This window comes from Aphelocoma coerulescens, chromosome 4 (genome assembly GCF_041296385.1).
Source record: "Aphelocoma coerulescens isolate FSJ_1873_10779 chromosome 4, UR_Acoe_1.0, whole genome shotgun sequence".
Taxonomy (NCBI): Eukaryota; Metazoa; Chordata; class Aves; order Passeriformes; family Corvidae; genus Aphelocoma; species Aphelocoma coerulescens.
The window spans coordinates 29,110,920-29,130,640 of record NC_091017.1 but is presented as its reverse complement, the minus strand read 5'-3'; the positions used below and the strand labels follow the sequence as shown (position 1 = coordinate 29,130,640).

The following is a 19,721-nucleotide window of genomic DNA, read 5'->3' as shown; positions in this document are numbered from 1 at the left end:
AAATAGGAAGTTCAGTCACATTAAACAGAATTTGGCATGCATCCCATGCAAGGAAGAATCTGTAGCTTACTTCAAGTACTTTCAAGATTTAAGAGCTAGCACATGACTCTTCCTACTGTAGCTGTATGAAAGCTTTTTTTCTGTGCTCAAAACCATGCAAAAGCACTTGCATAAATTAAATACCTCAACAGTCTATCACAGATAAGAAAAGTGAAGCACCTTTTTTTTCTACTTTTTCCTTCTTTTTCTTTTCTTCATCTTCACCTTTAATTTGATCTTTGGAACCAGAAGATGCTGTAACTGCTGTAGGTTGTGGAATATCCTCTGAAAATGAAGCTGTAGAAAGGGTTGTACCAGGAGGAACTGTGACCTGCTTTACTAAAATCAAAACCACAAAAGTTAGGGGCAGGACCAGAACTTTGAACACTGACATTTTTAAGTGTCCAACATAAATGAAAAAGCAGAGAGAACTGAAAATTTTGCTTAATAGAGCTAAACCACAACTGCTGAGTAGTGAAGCACATTACAAAACACGTTTCAGAACTCAATCTATATATGATAATTATCATCAGTTAAAACGAAGTGTTTGATTACATATTTTTTAAATGGGAGAAAGTGCTAAATACCAGAAAATATATAAGCAAATACCATCTCTTTTTATAGTTTATGTCAACACCTAGTTATTTTTTCAACCAATTCCCTACTTCCAATTTGTTTAGTTTCAGTTTATAGCTAGTTTCAGTTTATAGCACATCATACTGGAGACTATTCCATAAATGAGTTATGCACAAAATCCTTTTTATACAGTATTCAGATCATCCCTCAACTCTTATGATTAAACTTCAGAAACGGAGCCTGAATAATATGAAACTACCTGCAGCCCTAACATGATCTGTTGATTTCTCACATCCCTTCCCTAAATTCTCCACGTTACCTTCAATAGCTCTTTTTAACCTGCTGATACATAATTCTGGACATTGCACTATCAATCTTACCAGATGAAAGTGTACGAATCACCTCTCTTCTACATTCTGCTCTTCAAGAATCTCATCAAGGCTTTTAATCCAATCACTGTAGTGGGTAAGCATCATCAGTGCACTAGACAGTATCATCAAGGCTCCCTTTCCCAAGAAAGGATAGATGATTTTTGAACTTCCTTTCAATCCAGGCTGTTCTACGATTAATGACTGATAAATCCTTCCAGTGTCACTATTATACAATTCTCCATTCTGCATATATGTTTTGTTTCGTATTTCAGATATTTATTAACTTTCCTGAAGAACTGCACTTTGTTAGTTTGATGTCTATCCTCTTCAACACAGAAGTGATTTGCACAAATTATACTCTTATAAATGACTTTCTAAAATCATCTGAATATGAGATTTGTTCTACCAACAACCTCTTGCTCGCTAGTTAGGGAAAGTCTTTGTTTCTCAGATTTTTGAAAAAATATCTCATGATATTTTTGATATTCTGTGTCCATCTAATTTCTGTGCTCAGCTACTTAGTACTTTCAAAGCTAACAAACATCTATTTCCTTCATAAGAAAAGATACTAATTTAGTCCTACTACCACCTAGATGAACTCGCTAATTAAAGGAAGATGCACAGCAAGCATTTCCTGCCATCCAATATATATTGAGACCTCTCTCAAGCAAAACAGATTCTGTGAAATATCCTACACCTGTCAAGAACTGCTGTAGACTAACAGACAACAGAGAAATATAACTAATGGTTTGGTTCAGTACATGAAAAGGCTTTACTGGTGCCCAAAGGAGAAAAATAATTCTCTGTATATACAACATGTTAATCTTTTCGAAGACTGAATGTGCTGTTTTACCAGTAAAACATTCAGTACAGTTGAATGCTAGCATCCAGATATTATCTTAAACAATTTACAATACTGACAGCATAGGTAAAAATAGCAATAACTGTTGAGGGCAGAAGAGGATTTTAAAAGACAACATCCTGTATCTGAAACACTTCTGTTTTGGGGAGGTTTTTCCTCTTTTCTTTTTTAATATGAAGTATATAATGATGGTACAAGCTGAATAGAACTACATAGAGGAGTGCAAAGAACAAAGAAGTCCGATGGAAGGCTGGTCTAAAGCACAGAATCATAAATTCAGAACACACTGTTTCTAATTTTACATTACCACAGCTTTCCTAGTTAAGTCCCTGACCATCTGTACTTTGCACTATGGCTTGATTTGTCCATAGTGATTTTTCAGTCATGCCAGATTAAATATTCAAAGTAGTAAGAAGAGTTAGACATGCAGCAATTTCTAAGGTATTACAAGGAGTTATTGTCATCAGTGAGGTTCGGGGCTTATTATGAAAGGCACTGAACAAAAACATACAAAGAACTACTTCCACTTCTGATTAAGTTTGGTATATGGATCTGTCAGGCCTGCAGCTCATTAAAAAGTTGGAATCAAGTAACTTGTCATAGGCACCAAACCCAGGAAAATCCAGGATTTGTAGGAAGTACCATAGAATCACATACAAAAGGTAAAAAAAAGAATTAAGATAGTTCTGTGCTAACTACATCTATGTTGTATGAGAACAGCACTGTTTTTCCCCACCTCCATTTCGAATTTCAGCCTGAATCAGCTCTTGTTTCAGCCCTTCAATTTCTTTCTTCAGTTTAGCATTTTCTACACGGAGCTTCTTCTCTTCTCGGAGAGATGCCTGCAAGACTAGAATTGACACATTAAAGAAACCAGGTTTCAGTAACTAGCATTCATCACTTTGGACACAGAGGTTTCTTTTTAAAGAAAAGCGAAACATGGTGAGCCAAAAGCACATAAGTTAAAACTTTCAAGGAGTGTATCATTAGAAATACTTAGGAATTATTTACTTTGTTAGAAATAGCCATTTTTACAATACTTATATAATCAAGTTGCCTCTTAATATACTATCTTCTCAGTCCCCCAAACAGAATCACAAGAAAAAGCTCCAAGAAACCTATAGAAAAACCTTGATGATGTTTGTAATACAACTCAATTCACGGATACAGTGAAGTTAAGTACAAAATACCAAAGTTGAAGGTATGATACTCCGGAAAGAATGCCATAGTTGTGAAAAAGCAGTAACAAACTCAGGATAATGCACGGTCTGGTGTTCTTTCCAACTCCCTTACTCCCTTCAAATGGAATCCTGTCCTATCAAATTTCCATAGTTTGTTTGTGCCATTAATTCTTCCTCATCCATACCTCTTCTAGATCAGAACAAGCAGCTTCAAAAAAAAACCAAACAAAACAAACAAAAAAAAAAACAAAAAAAACAAAAAACAAACAAACCAAAAAACCCACAAACCACAGGACAGTGAAGTAGTGCTACTATTACAAGTTTTATCTTGGAGAACTTGAAACACACTTTAAAGGCTGAGCACCACATATTCTCATTGTCTCCTATGAGCATTTACTGTGAACCATCTGGCTAGTAGGTTTAGCATAAGATAGGTAAATCCTTACTGGCTTTTTCCTTGAGCAGAGCAACTTGTTGCTTGAGGTACTCAATAACTTGGTCGGCCTCTGCACCCTTCTGCTCCAGTCTGTTCAGCACTGCATTGTTGGCTGCCATCTTTACCAAAAAACGGGATAAAAACCTAGACAAACAACAGACAGCCTAAAATTAGTAACTTCTTAATGCAATAACACTTATCTCTTACCACGTCAAGCAGTTCTCAAATCAGTTGCTGAATAAAAAAACATTGCTAAGTGAAAAGCTGGGCTCCCACCTCCTAATGCAAAGCCCAAACAAAAAGCAACGTTAAACAGAATCTGATGTTTGACAGCTGCTTTCAAGCATTTTGGAAGAAAAGCTGTTTTCCTTCCCAGCTGCAGAAAATGTGTTCTTCCTTCACGAAACAGAAAAAAAATAAATCTACCTTCTCAGAAGGAAAGGTATGAATATATTTGGGGGGAGAGGGGGGAAGGAAATAAAAGGGAAAAGACTGGACAGGAAAACACTGTATCCTGTGCTTAACTAAAAAAATATATATTAAGGGCATACCAATTTTATGAAGACTAAGAAAATGGAATAATCCCACAAAAATTTCCAAACTTTTCTAATAAATTTATTCAGAATATACTGAATATTTCATACATTGTAGCTGTGTATATATTAACAATGTACTGTTGTTTTATTTTTCATACTCAGAATTCATGAGTATTTTTCTTACCATGGATATAAAAAACTTTTATTAAGTTTACACCTTCAGAGTTATTTTAGCACCAATTTTGGTTGTTCAATTTTGCATCCACTGAAATGGAAGAGGCAGCACACAGATAACAAAGAAGCAGGGAACACAGCAAAGAGCACAAATAAATGCTGTCTAACCTTCCTTTATAGTATTCACTATTTACAAATGTTTCACAAAGTAGCTCTGCCTTGTGTACAGCCTTTATTTCTTGAAAGCTACCAAATCTGGCCTACCTTCCTTCTCAGCAACATTTGTGTCTAAACACAAGAGCTCAAATAGTGGCAACAGAATGATGAAATACAGTTACAGTCACTCATATCTGCAGCAGAGAGTACTTTTTCTCTCTCAGTATCTAAATGAGGAAAGAATCTGTTCAGTTAGTTTTTCAAACTAATAGCTGCCTCATCTGTAAATCAAGAAAACTTTTTACAGGTGGGAAGAAAAGATCTTTACAAGCAATGGTGATTTAATTCCTGTGAGGTGACTTAATTCCTGTGGATTTGTCCATCAACTGCAACAAAGGAAAGAATTGGTAAGAAAATGGCAATCCAGGCACATGTGTTGGCTCCTCAACTTTATCAAAATCCAAAAATGCCTTTTCTCATATCACACTGGCAGAAAACTTCCTATTTTATTCCAAGACTACTCTAACACTGTGATCTAAATCTGGTTTTAACATACAAATATTCCCTGTTGGGATATGTAGCAAAAGTCATGCTGAAGACAAAACAGATTAGAAGTAACTGAAAGGTAAACAGATACACTCATGCCAGTGCTAACATACTGCCTCTGCTGCATTCTAAGTATCAACACACATTTTATATCTGATCTTATGTCATAAATAACTCAAATTCCCACAGCAATACATCTAAATAAATAAATAATAGTAAAAAAAACCAGGAAACAAACTGCAATTGTTCAGGAATAGTGTATTTAAAAGTTCCCAAAGTAAAACTCACAAAGCCAGAGACAGGCATAATAGTCAGATGATGCATGGGGTATCTGGCAAATGTGATGCATGAACCAACATCCTGCCTTCTTTGCAATACAATACAATCAAAGTCTGTTTTACACATACTGTTTCACTTAGAGGTGTAAGAGTATTACTGCCATCACACCTTCCACTCATCCACAAGAGTTTTTTTTTTTTCTAAAAGAAAGAAACTCTCCCAGAGCAAAGAGAGAAAAAATCTCTCCACGATAACTAAATTAATTTTTATATTCAAATTAACCTCTGCTAATAAGAAAATAATTTTGTTTTCATGGGCAGACTGAAAACAGAGAGTTTTAAAAAGGAAAACAGTGATTCCAGTAAGTTACTAATTAAGATGTCAAATAGAAACAGACATAAAACTGTTATGGCACAACACAGCATAATACAAAGCCTGGGATATTACTGTCTGCATACCAGTAAGATTTCTTGCAAGCTACAAATTCTCTCAGGGGAACACAATACTAACAGTGGAAACTTTGCCAACAACAACAGAAATGCTACTAAAACTTCAAAGTGAATAGAATTGGTACATTTTACAGATTTTGGCCAAGTTGGCTAATGAACTGAAGATCTGGAAATGAAGTTACATGATTACAATTTTCCCACTTGTCAAATAAATTTCTGTAAAGCTAGTATTGTAACAATAACACAAAGGAATAGGTATTTCCGATGCTAATATAAAAAGGCAACAGGCTGAAGTGAACTGCTGCAGGAACAAGCACAGGAACCCATACAGCAGAGTGATAAAACTGTATCCAAAAAGGGCACATTAAAAAAAAAAAAGCAAGAGCCACCCTTTCTTATGGAATACAAAACGCATCAAAAAAAAATTAGAACTGCAACAATCAAAGATCACCGTTTATCTGTTATTTTTAAAAATTTTTTAACCTTTACCTTACTGGCCTCAACCTTAGAATATATCCAAATCAAAAACTGAACACACAAAAGACGCTAAAAACATAAACCTGGTTGTAGCTTACTCTTCAATATTAATATTGTCTATTGTTAAAAGCAAGAAAAAGCCAAAATCCCAATAAAATTAATGACAAAACTTAAAACTTAAACTCTAAAAATTAGTTTTGGAATCTATCCATAGTCTGAACATGGAACCAATTACTTTCCACTATTGGAAAAGCAATCATTAAACAGAAAAACCAAAACCACAAACAAACAAGCAAAATGAAAAGCAACACCTGAAATCGGAACAACTGACTCCTAAAGCCTAAAATAATTAGCTCTGAGCATTCTTTTTTCCAGGAAGTTTCACAAAGCTCAGTACTTTGAAGTTCTCAGCTTTTTCATGCAATGCTTTGCTAATATCAACACACGAAGTAAGACTACAACTGCAGGAGATTTAACCACAAGTGCTGCCTCCTCCTCTCTTCCTCTCCCACTTACACATTAATTCCTTCACAGTAAGAGGGTAAACTTTGACAGGTCACCACACCTGGGCAGCATCTTCCTCTGCACAGACCTTTGCTCCCACTCATCACTGCTCCTTGCTCTGTGCTTGCCATGGAGGGATCAAGTATTCCTATGGCAAAGCTAATCCTACTCATCTTTAACAAAGAGCAGGTAACAATCACAAATGGCCCAGGTGGCATTCTCTGTGAGTCATATGTTTATGGTATGTTAATGAGTGGCTGCCAACCAAGACCTAAGATTTTATTTTCTCACTAGGGGGAAAAAATAAAGATTTGCAAAAAGACATGTTGGCTTTTCAATTGAGATATCTGTTCAAATGAAACAGAACCAGTGGCTTATTCGAAAAGTTACCAACAACACAAAGGTAATTTGTCCAGTGCTAACCAAAGTTCAGTAATTCAAACTATAGAAAAATACTTAATGTTAATTCCTCTTCCTAAGCTTTTGGTCTTAAATCTTAAGCAGATCTCTAATTAAACTCTTTTTCTTCCTTTGTGAGATTGTGGCCAACTTGTATAGCAAAGTATTCTACTTTCTGTAAAACACCAAGTACCAACAATCACTTTGCTTCTGCAAGAAGTGTGTTCAGAGACTTCTATCTGAGCATCTTTTCAGAGTATGGCCATTTCTGGCAGACAATCCTACAAAAACCCATAAACCTAACAGAACGTGCCAGCTGCTTGCCAGATTCTGCTTTCCTATGCTTTGCACTTCTATGAACTGTGAGGATACAGTGAATCAGATTTGAGAATCTCACATCACACCTTCTTATTCTGCAAGGTAAGGAACAACAGTTAGCAGATCAAAACAGAAGAAAGCAGACTGGTATGTTTTCTTTGGCTGAACCGAAGTATCACTGCAACTAGGCAACTCTTATATATCAACCTTTTATCATCTTGGAGAATTGAGATCCATGCTTTAAAAATCAATTCTCTCCTAACAGTTTCTCCTAACTTCCGACAAGGTATTCTAGACCTGATGCTGTCAGCATCTTTGGCTAAGATTTAGAATACCTGATTTAACAATTTCACATTTTTGGTAGAAAAACTTGAGGTGTAGTTTTCAAACCTCAAAATTTAAACTACATAAAAAACCCCAAACCAAAACATAGGAGAGCTACAACTAATTAGTTTTGCAATCAAATCTTAGTTTTGACTCAATCATCCCCACACTTCATTCGAAGTAAAGCAAAGAAAATCAGCAGCAGTTCCCAATTTGTCTTAGGGAAGCAATAGCCCAAAACACTTTGTTACAAATTTCCAATTAAATAGTTTTGTTGCTAGGATATTTTGGAAATCAGGTATATTTAGTACATTTCATGCACTTACACCTATCACTGCCACAAAAGATTGGGTATTTCACTGGTTTTATACCCGTTATACATTGTAAAACACAATCATGGCTTTTACACCCAAAGATTCCTTCTCAGGAAATGCAATTCTAAAAGATCACGTGATTCCAGGCTTCAATAGATGGAAAATAATCAGATTTACTTATTGAAAATGCAGGTTTTCCACAGTTTTATCTGAGAAAAATATAATTCCTCAATTAAAAAAAAAAATTAATCAAAAAAAAGTCAGATATGGAGACGTTCACAAACAGTTTCAAAAAATGTGACTTTTAAACCCATATACAAACAGGCAAAAGTATCAATAACAAACAGCATAATGCTGAGAAAGAAGACAGAAGTATTCTAAGTATTAGATACTTTTGCATTGCATTACTGTCAAACCCATAGTTTCCTTGCTACAACAGAGCAAAGAAGACATAGCGCACTTACACTTAAATATCACTTCAAGCACATTTGAGGCATGCACATATCAGTTAAGATTTAACTACCAGCTCATGTCTCTCTCAGAATTAAGTTTATTGTTAGCTCTGTAAGGGAAGAATGTATGTTTCCTGAATAGCAGAAAGTTCACACATCTAAAAATACGGTCCAGGACCTTAAGCAAATATGTGTAAGTATTTAAAATGCAGGTGCTCACACAGGTCCTTCTGTACATACAGCAAAGGAAACCTGTCAAAACATTATTGGCAGAACAATGGCAAACACTTGAAAGGCAACAACAAAATTAAAAAAACAATACCCAACCAAACAAAAAATAGCCAGCCAAACAAAAAACTCACAAAACAAAACAAAAAACCCCAGAAAACATAGAAAAATTCCTCCAAAGGAAACGAAGACAACCCATAAAAAATTAAAAATATTAAAAAAAAAACCCAAACCAAAACAAAACCAAAAAAACAATCCCCCCCCCCAAAAAAAAACCAAAACACCCAAACCACAACTGTATTTTTTTTTCCAAAATTTCAGCAATATTAGTAGAATGCAGTATAAAAAGTCAAAATCTAGAAATTATCAAATGAATCATCATGGAATGATTTTTGACTCTCAGTACTAGACCAGTGATTCCCTGCCAGGTACTAGAAATTTGGGCACTATAAAAGATCAAATGAAATTTTAACTACTACCCTTGTATTTTTCTAAAAAAAGAATGGTCTTTTTAATATGAGCAAAAAGAAATTACAGCCTAAAATGTAAAAGGGTGTTACAAAGCATGGCAGTGCAGCTTTAAAGATTCATAACTGCAGAAAGACATCAGAACTCTTGTCTTCCTTTCTTCCGAAAAAGTGATTGCTGTAACTGGGGCTTTAAACAGTCGAACAACCTGATTTTCTTTTCCTTTAGCTCTTAAATACAATTTATTATGTATTCATTATCTATACGCTTCCATGTAGACAGTATTGAAAGGAATTTGCCAAGCACCAAAGTAGTAGGCAAAGTTGCTCGTTTTTGCCATATGTTATTTCAATGCACATCTTTGGCACTGAGAAAGTCAGAATATTTGCTTTGCAGATTTTCAAACACCCGAAATGTTTAACACAGTCCATCCAAGCAGCAATGTCAGCTCTATGGAATGATTTGCCAGCTCTGGAGACTACAGTCCAAACCTTCTGGCTGCCAGATAAATCAGGCTCAATCCCAGCTGCAGACAGGTCCTTTTAGTAGTCCTAAGAGCCTACCCCTCCCTATTTTAAATGGCTGTAAATAGTAAAAACACAGAAAACTGAACTTTTTCATATTGAAAAACACTGCAGCATAAAAGAGATTTTTTAAACATGTGATGGAACATCACACAACAAAAGGCCCATCCACTGGTACCAATTTTGAGGCAACAGAAGTTACTTAGTAATGACTATTTTTAAACATGAAGACAAGTCTGCCTTGGAAGGGAACAAGGTACCAAAGCTACAAGCAAGTCACAGCATTAATGAGACAGGCAAAAATCCAATCTATGAGAAGCAATGAATGGGGAAGTAAGACAGGCATACATTACAACAAATAGAGTAGAAGCATGAAGTTGACTGGCTTAATTTGCATTAAAATGGATGCCTTGGATTGATACCATAGAGATCATTAGAAACTCAACAGTCAGAAGTAAAAATCATTTTAGTATTTCGTTGAATTTGCATTTCAAGACTTTAGTAAATACCACATTGTATTAATTAACTGCATCATACCTTAGCACGCTACAGCTGCCAACACTCAAAAGGTTAAGAGTACTCGCAGTTTCATTCACATCCCTGATGTAACTTGCACTAAATGTCTATTCAGGGAGAAGAGGAAAAGAGAAGTCTCTACTAATGCTTGCCTCAGTCCAATTCTGAATCAACTTCATGCTCTTTCCCACCTCAGAGCAGACACTCCAAGGACTAAACAAAGCAGAGACATGACTACCCTTCAGGATTTCTGTTCAGGTTAAGACAGCAGTTAAGTATTTGAATGTGGTCTGTAACAAAATTTACACCTTAATTTATTCATCTGAGAAGTCTGCCCGGTAATTCAACAGCCAAGGATGGCTCACAACAGGACTCAAGGAAAGCAATTTCTTTGCGCCACTTGACTGAAGTCTCACCAGGTTCCACACCCACAGCATCTGCCAGGTCCCTGCAAGTGCCGGAGAGATTCATCTGGTTGTGCTTTGTAGTGCAGTCTGCAGTTTAAGTAGCAGCTCATATGCCAGAACAGTTGGACAGCCTTATGTGTGTTTCAGCAATGTTTATCTATCGAATCCCACTGCATTCATATTTTAATAATACTATCAAAATCTTTCAGTAAATGATCACCACGTGCACGAGAAATTCCCACAATAAATCCCATGACTGAAAAGATGCAACGCCCATGACATCCTGCCTCGTCTCTTTGACTGTAATCACCGATTTCCAAACCCAAAACACATCCAGTTCTTTAGAACAGAAAGTTTACATCAAAAACTGACAAGTTTTTTGTGGGGTTTTTTGTTTTTCTTTCACTTTGTTGGGGTTTTTTATGCATATAAAAGCTTAAATTACCAAATCACGGTGTATCCAGTGGTTATATACAGATGTGTCTGCATATACAAATAAAAATACATACATTAAAATGTATTTGCTATTCACATCTTAAAGTATCCCCATAAAACTTCCCTGACAGGTGATGAACTTTACAATTACAGACACACACATATGCCTATAAATTCAGAAATTTAAGAGGACTCAGCCGCATCTGGACAAGTCTGCAAGGTCAGCATATGCCACAAGAACTCGAAGAATCTGTACTGTGGCTCACCCTCTGGGGTTTTACTGGGAAAGTAAAGTGAAAGCTTTAGATTACTGTTGTAACTACAGAATAAACTACTCATAAATCAGATAGAAGAATCAGAATTGCACTGAAATCTACCTGCTGATGCCAAGTAGAACAGTTTCTTAGGCATTTTATTGATTTTTGCAACTTTATCCTAAAAAAGTGAACATTAACACTACTTCCTTAATTTACAGCAAGTACAGCAGTTATAGAAAGGGAAAGAAAGAATAAGAATACCATTAAATAATGCATTTTATGTCTGCAATAATCTGCAAAATAATAGTATTGATTAGGTAGTTCACAGGAACATTGATCCCCCTGCTCCATTTCAATTCATAATGCTCTTAATACCTGAAACCTGTCTGCTAGTTATCTTACATAGTCCAAGTGTGTTAAAAAAGAATCTTGAAATTTATTACTTTACTAAAGTAAATTTATTACTTTATCATCTTTTCTACATGTGAAAGTAGTATCTTGTAGCACAGCTAAAGGAAAACAGGATTTAACCATTCAATTTAAACAAGTGCTCAGGTTAAAAATAACCATTATTTATACACAAAAGCACTGAGCAGACCTCATGCAGACATATTGCGAAAGAAATCAGTGTCCTCTAACTTCAGACACGTTAGCAACTGCTGGTATTTACTGAGGCAGAAACTTTAGGTGCTCTTCATGTGGGCCAAATAAAAGCTGAGGAAAAAAACTGAAAACGTGCATGTTTGTGTGCACGTCTGTGTGTAACCAATGCAAGAATAATGGCAAACATCTTTTAATGGGGAGCAACAAAGCTGTCAAACAAAATTTTCAGGGGAAGAGCAGATCTTGATGAACTCTGAGCCTGCAGCACCTTATTTACACAGAAAAAAATCCCTCCCCCACACATCACAAATAACCATACTTTCCAATGCTGAATTTACTCACATAATAGAATAGGATGCTATTTTAATGAAAACCTATAAAGATACAAACTAACCCTGTGCAGAGAAAATTATTTATTCAACTGTGGAGTGAAAAGTCTAAATGAACTTTTGTATCTAAAGTGGGTTGACAAGTAATCCTCAGCAGCCAGGAGCAGTTTCATGTAGCTTCAAAACCATGTGCCAGCAGTATCTACCACTTCTTTGTAGTTGTATGTAGGGAGAAGCACTTGAGGCTCACAGCTTTCAAAACTTTTAGGATGAAAATTATTTCCCCTCTTTTCATACTGATCTGTGGAGTGGGAAAAAAAAATTCACTAAAGCAAACAAACTCCCTGTGCACTCATCTTGGATGTTGAGAGGGCTGATGTCAGCTATTAAGACTGATAGTCTCTGACAGAAGAATCCTCCAAGCAGCTTTTGGAGAATAGCCATTTTTCATTTATGGATTCAAACTACAGAAACAAAAGAAGTTTTAAGACAAGTTTAGCTAAAGTCTAATTTTGCTGTGCTCCAAATTCTTCTATTAAAAATCCAATAATTTTTAAATCAGTACTTTCAATTAAAATATGCTGGTTTAACATCTTCAGAAGTGTTAATTCGCAGGTAAGTTTTCAGTAAAATGCAAAGGAAAAAGAAAAGACTTGTGTGTGCCTAGTTCTTATCATGAGCATTATTTTATAGAGGGTCACTTGGATGTGAAATTACTTACCACTGTGATGCAGCAAGGGTAACTGAACCTCTAAGAAAATATTAATTTCCCTGGGGTACAATTCAGCATCATATCCTAGTTGGCAACAGTGACTTCCTTAGCGTGTGACTGTTACCAATTATTAGAGCCCTTGATACAGGTTTCAAACCTTAAGGTAGGACTAGCCCAGATGTGAACTTGGGGCCTTGCCTCCACAGCAGCTGCCAGCAAGCCAAATGCAGTGCCTCTCGCATGCCACGCACCAGCCCCTGCACTCCTGTGGGAACAGCAGTCCCCAGCTGCCCTGGACAAATAAGCTGCTGAAATGATCTGTCCACTTATCTTGAGAGTCTGAAACAGGACACCACTACAAAGCTGTATATTAAACTGTAATTGAGAAACACTCTGGGATAGAAATCAGATCCAATAGCCATGGATAGTTTCCGAGAGAGGGTCCTGAAGTCAGAGACTAAGCTTTGCACTATTAATTCATACTCAGTTATGTTGGGAAAGCTCCTGATGAGAAGGAAATGGAAATAGAAGTCTTCCATAATAGGTAGTTTTATGCCAAAAGATTGAAGCAAATTACCTCAAGAAGACATGTGCTATAACTTGAGGCAATTTTTGATGATGTTTAATGCATTACCAGCTGCCAGGAATTCAACTTTCCCCTAATCCAGAATAGAATCTCTGTCAGCGTTTCAGAATTCTGAGGAAAGAATGAGGTCTACAAGAATTGTGTTTAGCAGTTGATGATTAAATACAGTACATGTTGCTTTCTAATATGAGTGCTAGTTTAATCTTCCCTCTCTACTGTTCTGAAAGTCAAAGAATAATTTCTGGGCTGTTAATTTATATAAAGCTGCATAAGAAGTTAAGAATTGAGAGTGGTGAGGCACTGGTTGAAGCTGCCCACTGAAACTGTGGATACCCCATTCCTGGAAGTGTTCAAAGTCCAGACTGGAAGGGGCTTTGAGCAACCTTGTCTATTGGAAGGTATTTCTGACCATAGCAAGGAGGTTGGAACTTCATGATCTTTAAGGTCCCTCCCAGCCCAAAAACATCCACCATGTGACAATCCTGAAAGGCATGCCTTTTTAAGATGGTTTCTTTGTGGGGGTGGAGGAAGTCAGACCTGGCATTTAGAAAAAATCCTATAAATTAAACTGATTTCTTTGTGTGCTGGCCAATCACCTGGTATTATGGAGTATCATCCAGCAGCAGGCCATGATTTGCATCATAAGCAACTGCCCCCTAGAAAGAACAGGAATCTGGCACACTGAATTTTGTAATCAAGAGTGACAGCGATTGCCATGCCTAAAACCAGTTATAACTGCTTAGAAATTTCTAACTGGACTTTCTAACTGGACTGAATTTAAAAACATTTCCTAGAAGCACAGAGAATGCACAGGCAAGGAACTTTTCCTATTTAAATATAAACATGGATGTTTGACAGTTTAGGAATACTCAAATGAACATGGTGACAATCTCAAAACATTTGCAGCTATCAAGCTACCCAAGCAAACTAGCACATTTTTATTATACTCAAAAAACCACTTTCCCTTGTTCCATCTATTAAACTGACACTGGAGCCACAGGGGCTGTATTGTCATGAGGAAAATACCTGCTTGCAATATGTTTCATGCTTGTTATAGACTTCACCATTAGAAAACTTTATGGCTCAAAAAGCATAAAGGCAATTAATGAAAATCAATTAACACAACTCTACACTACAAAAACTACAGAGAACGACTTCTCACCTGGGAGTCTAGTACCCTGCCACGCCTGTCTGCTCCAGTGTAAAGAAAAAAAAAAAGTTCAAACAAGTGTGAGGGACACAGGGTATAAGGAGAAGCAAGTCAGGAAAGGCCTGACCAGCCACATTTTATTATAGGCAAACCACCTCAGCTGCTCAAGAGGCTGCCCAAGCAATACTCACGTTGAATTCATACATACTCAAGACCCCTACAACTGGCACAGAGATTTGCCTTTGTTCAGATTCCCCTTTCCTGTCTCTCAACTTTTTCAAAACACTTCAAAGAAGATCAAAAAGCTTGAAAGAAGTGCAATTGTTTAGTCTATAGAAGACAAGATAAATGGGAGACCTAGTCTTGTTCTTCAAAGAGAAAGCAAGTTGGTACGAGAATGGGACTAAACTGTTCACCAGGTCTGATGCAGACATGAAAAAGAAAGCAAGATTTAAGTTTTGGAAAACTTTCAAGTAAGAGTAATAGACTGAACAGGCTGCCTTTGGAGGCTGTGGAATATCCATCACTGGAAGGTTTTAAAAACAGGCTAGGCAAACAACTGTCAGAAGTGATTAAGTTATAATAGACGAGAAGATCTTTTGCTCCTTTTCTGCCAAATTCTTTTTGTAACACCCAGTGTTAAAAACCCAATCACATTTCTGTCTTTTACATGCCTGTGTTTTATTTAACTTGAAAAACCATGCAGTAAAACCTACCCTTCTGTGATATTTCCACATATTCAAGTGTATTTATTTGGGACAACATAATACACATCAAAGATTTGCTAAGTGTGAAAGCAGGATAAAGAAACCACCTGTGAAGTAAAATACCAGTGTATTCAGTTTATACTCACTCTGAATAAATTAACCTCTAACATCATAATGCAGACAGCACTGCATTGTTTTGTCTTCCAAGAGAAAAAATTGTTCAGCTGATGACTTACTGATCTGGAGTCACTTTAAGATTTTCCTTGAAGGAATTTTTTTTTTAAAGAAAGCACTTTTCCCCAAGCACAAAATAATATAACATGAAATATTACAAAATATTAATAGAAAAAAAAGACAGCAGGAGGCTACTGTGAGAAGTATCCAAGTCTTTTTTAAACTATATTTAATTACGAGTAAGTATGGCTTCCATCACACTGGAGGAAAAAAAGCCATCAGAGACCTTTTTCCTCCCCCTGCTGTTTAATACTAATGTAACCATGGAAACAAAAAATAAACATTGATTTTCCCTCACCCCCAGTATGACTGGAAATCTAACAGCAAAAATGTTTCTTGGTAAAGGTAAGAACCATGCAGGTAACTGTTCAGAAGAACACCTGGGTTTCTGGGGGTCTCTGCTGGACTGACTTCGTTTAACTCCTATCACTACAAGAAGCAAGAGGTGCTGTTTGCTTTGCTCACATCTGATGCTCCTATCAGCTGTCCTCTGTGCTGACCCCTCAGTTTTATCTATGTTGGCTAGTATTTGACCTTCTTTAGGTTTTAGGTAACACTCCCTTAGAAGAGACAAACACGAATTAATAGCTGTGACATAAAGCAATCAGATCATAATCAGGAAAGTTAAAAAATATTACGGCCGATACCAGATTTGTCTTTCTGCACATGTGACCAACCCTTCTAATGACAACTGTTTTATGTTATTTTCATTATAAAGGTATTTCCCAAGTATGTTCATGGGGACTTAAAAAGCAGGTGGGATTTGTAGGCATACAAGAACTCAATTCTTCTTTTCATTCTTGGCCTTGGATAACATTTATCTTGTATTTTGCATCTCAATGTGTTTTTTCTTGTCAATTCAAGATCCGCCCTTCAGTCTGATGTCAAGCTTTCTCAGACTAACATGACATAAAATTATTTATTCTGCTTTAATGTGGAAAGGGCAGGGAAGCTGAGAAACCAATATTTTTCTAATTCGGCTCTACTGGCAATTAGTAAATTTACATAGAGCAACAATTTTAGAAGTGGTTTACAGATTCAGAAAGAAAACACAAATCACTGCAGTTGATTATTACCTTATGTTATCTCTCATGATCTCATAATTCAAAGTATCACAGTTCTATAGTATAAAATGTGCTGGGTAATAAAAGGATAGAAATACTTTGAGGCATGTTTACGATATTTCCAGAAACTGTTTTTAAAGCTTCCTGCTAATTGAAATAAGTGTACTGTATCTCAGTGTATTACAGTCTAATATATAATCAAAGTTTTTAACTTTCTACTTTAGTCTTGAATTAAGAAACAAGAACACACAGCCCAACCCCCAAAGTTGCAAACAAGGTCTCAGTGAAGTTTAGGAAACAAAAACAAAGGAAAGATTAAGAGATAAGTTGGAACACCCAGAAAATTATTCTAACAATGTGTCAAATAAGGAATTCAGTGTATCACGCACATAGCATGAAATTTCAGTGATAAACTATAGTCAAATATATATATTTCAACATTCTCTAAATTAGGACCCTGTCCTTCACAAATGTGATTTCACCAAGGATATTAAGCAGGCAACTTTAGAAAGAATTGAGAGAAAGTAAAGGGAGGAGTGCCACCAATACATCTTGCAGGATGGAGCATTACAGGGTATCTTATGGCTCTCTTTTCAGGAAAACATAATATTGTGAAACTTGCAGATCAGTAGTAGAAAGTTAAAGACTCTAGTAGACTAGAATGCATAAATTTTTGACTTTGAAAAATCATTTTAAGAAAATGCTGTGATTTGATTTAAAGGATTTTGCAAAGCATAAGAAGTCCTAGGGGGTTGCTTGCTTCCCCCCATCACAGCATGCAATTAACTGAATTCCTAGTCTTGGATAACACAACTAACTGAAATGACAATGACATATTAAGCAGACTTCAGTCAAATATATTTAGGAGAAAAGCCATTACAGACAATATCTCCTAAATCAAAAGGATTAAGAAAAATCCACAGACTGCTTAGCCCGCCTTTGATAGAGGCCCTAGGTTAACTTGCCACTACTAAATTCATACTAAATTAGAATTATAATAATATCAAAGCTGTATCATCGTACCTTTCTGCATTAAACTTATTTTTTAGATTGTTTTCCCACTCAAATATGCTTCATGAACAGAAGCATCAAGTTTTCAAGGCTCTAGGCAACTCAAGTCCTATTATTCCAATCTGATGGACTATTTTCAGATTTGCACAAATTTTTTTAGTAAATACCTTTTTTCATTTGATACCATTTTTTCCACACAATCCACTGCTTTCAGTCTGGAGAATGAGAAGTTGTTTCCTTCTCTCTTTACATTTAAAGGTGTAAAATAAACAAAGATACCCATAGCAATGTATGGAAAATATGCACACAGTTACAACAGGAAAGAGACATTCCAGAGCATAAATTTGCTGAAGATAGCTTTAAGAATAATTTCTGTCTTCAACATCTTGCACCTTCAGGATTCAGTGCTGCTAAAACATCAAAGCAACTCACAAATATATTGCTTAAAATTCTTGTAAGTCAAAATTATTGCAACAAGAATATATTGCTAACATGTGACAAGGTGGAGAGAATTTATTATGATGAAGCTGTACTGATAAGCAATGACCCTTGAGGCTACCTAAAAGTATACAACACTGCCTCAACTTAATACAGATTTCATGTAAGTATCCTGAATCCCAGAACTATTTGTGAAAAGCAATGAGTTCACTTAAAAGAAAACAAGAATCTCTGAGTTAAAGAAACAGAAAGAGCAAGAAATGCAGGTATTACTTAGTTTGCAGTAGTATCGTTTTATTTTGCCAGATGCTAAACCCAGTTCAAAACCACTGACTGATGAGCCTCGGGTATAACACTACCTGATATATTCAGTACTGATATATACAGATATAGATACTGATATATACCCGATATATACAGTGCTTCAGTAGCGTTGCCATATGTTGGGGATCTGAGGAATGGCAACATAACTACAAGCTCATCCCCGTTGATCCAATGCACGCATCCCTGCACAGAACACGTGTTGTATGTAAAACCTCGGAAGTATCTCTACTGAGGGTGGACCGAATAATTTGAGTTATCCTCTGTTTTTCACTCAAGTCTATGCAAAAGTATAACGAACGTTATACATTTAACCAAAAGTGAGACAGCACCTACTTTTCCCTAAGTAATAGCAAACGTCAGTGGATACTCCGTGCACGTACTTTGCAGGCCAGTATAGCATTTTCTTGAACAGCCCACCACTACCCCGCTTCCAAACCCTCATTCCAGGGACACGGCTGAATAAAGGAACACAACCGATTTGAGATGAACCACTCCACGTGCGGGCGCGTCCTCCACGCAAAGCGCGGGATCTGAATTTACAATGCCGCCCTACAGCCTCAGCGAACGTCTAGCTCTGCCATAAAATCCCTTGCATGAATTGAACCACGACCGTAACGCAGCTTCCTGCGGCTCGCGGCTATGATCCTGCCCCTCCGCCGGGGTACTGCCTTCACAAGGGCGGCCTCCCTGCGACCACCGCCACAGGGTACGCCCGCTCCACCCGACCCGCGCTGCAGGAGCAAATTAGCGGGACCCTGCCTAGCTCCCGCCCACCCCAGGAAGCTCGGCCCGGCCCGGCCCGGCCCTCGGGGCAGCCCCAGGGCGCCCATGGTGCCGTCCCCCAGCGGCTGGCGGGGGAGCACCGAGGCGAGGCCCGGCGGGGGCACCGAGAGCGCGGTGGGGGCAGAGCGCGGCCGGCCGAGCCCGCGGCCCCGCCGGGACACTCACATGAACCGAGGAGCCGCCGCCGCTGCCCGCCCCGGGAAGAAGGACCCGCTCCCGGGGCTGCTCCAGCGAGTGCCTGAGGTTTGCAAGCAGGCGCCCAGAAAAGCCTCGCTCCCCCTCAGCAAGCACAGGGCTAAGGCGCCCAACGCGCCGTTCCCGAAACACTGGCAGAGCACGCATACACACGGGGGAAAGGGTGTTAATCTCTCTCTCTCTCTATATATATATATACATATATTTTTGTTATGTTCTTTTTTTGGTTTTGAACAAAAAGGATGCTCAGGCACCGTGCAGGCCGCCCCTATGGTCCTACAGCGAGCGGCTGGCGGAGCGCAGTGACGTCGCTGAGAGGGCGGGGCGCGGCGGGGGCGGCGGCTCTCGCGCAGGTAC

At 37.5% G+C, this 19,721-nt stretch overlaps 2 protein-coding genes across 3 annotated transcripts in view; one reads left to right on the top strand and one right to left on the bottom strand.

Annotated features, from left to right (window-relative positions):
- Window positions 1–19,407, bottom strand: part of AIMP1 (aminoacyl tRNA synthetase complex interacting multifunctional protein 1) — a 32,402-nt gene extending 12,995 nt beyond the window's left edge. The window contains exons 1-4 of the mRNA XM_069013304.1: window positions 19,335–19,407; window positions 3,476–3,609; window positions 2,585–2,698; window positions 220–378 (exon numbers count right to left, since the gene is read on the bottom strand). Of these exons, the coding sequence (XP_068869405.1) occupies window positions 220–378; window positions 2,585–2,698; window positions 3,476–3,609; window positions 19,335–19,336 (409 nt within the window). The 5' untranslated portion in view covers window positions 19,337–19,407. The remainder of the gene's footprint in view (window positions 1–219; window positions 379–2,584; window positions 2,699–3,475; window positions 3,610–19,334) is intronic.
- A 108-nt stretch (window positions 19,408–19,515) lies between these two features.
- TBCK (TBC1 domain containing kinase) overlaps window positions 19,516–19,721 on the top strand; it is a 94,634-nt gene continuing 94,428 nt past the window's right edge. For both annotated transcript variants that reach the window (XM_069013298.1, XM_069013296.1), the window contains exon 1: window positions 19,516–19,717. The gene's annotated coding sequence lies outside the window, so the exon portion shown is untranslated. The remainder of the gene's footprint in view (window positions 19,718–19,721) is intronic.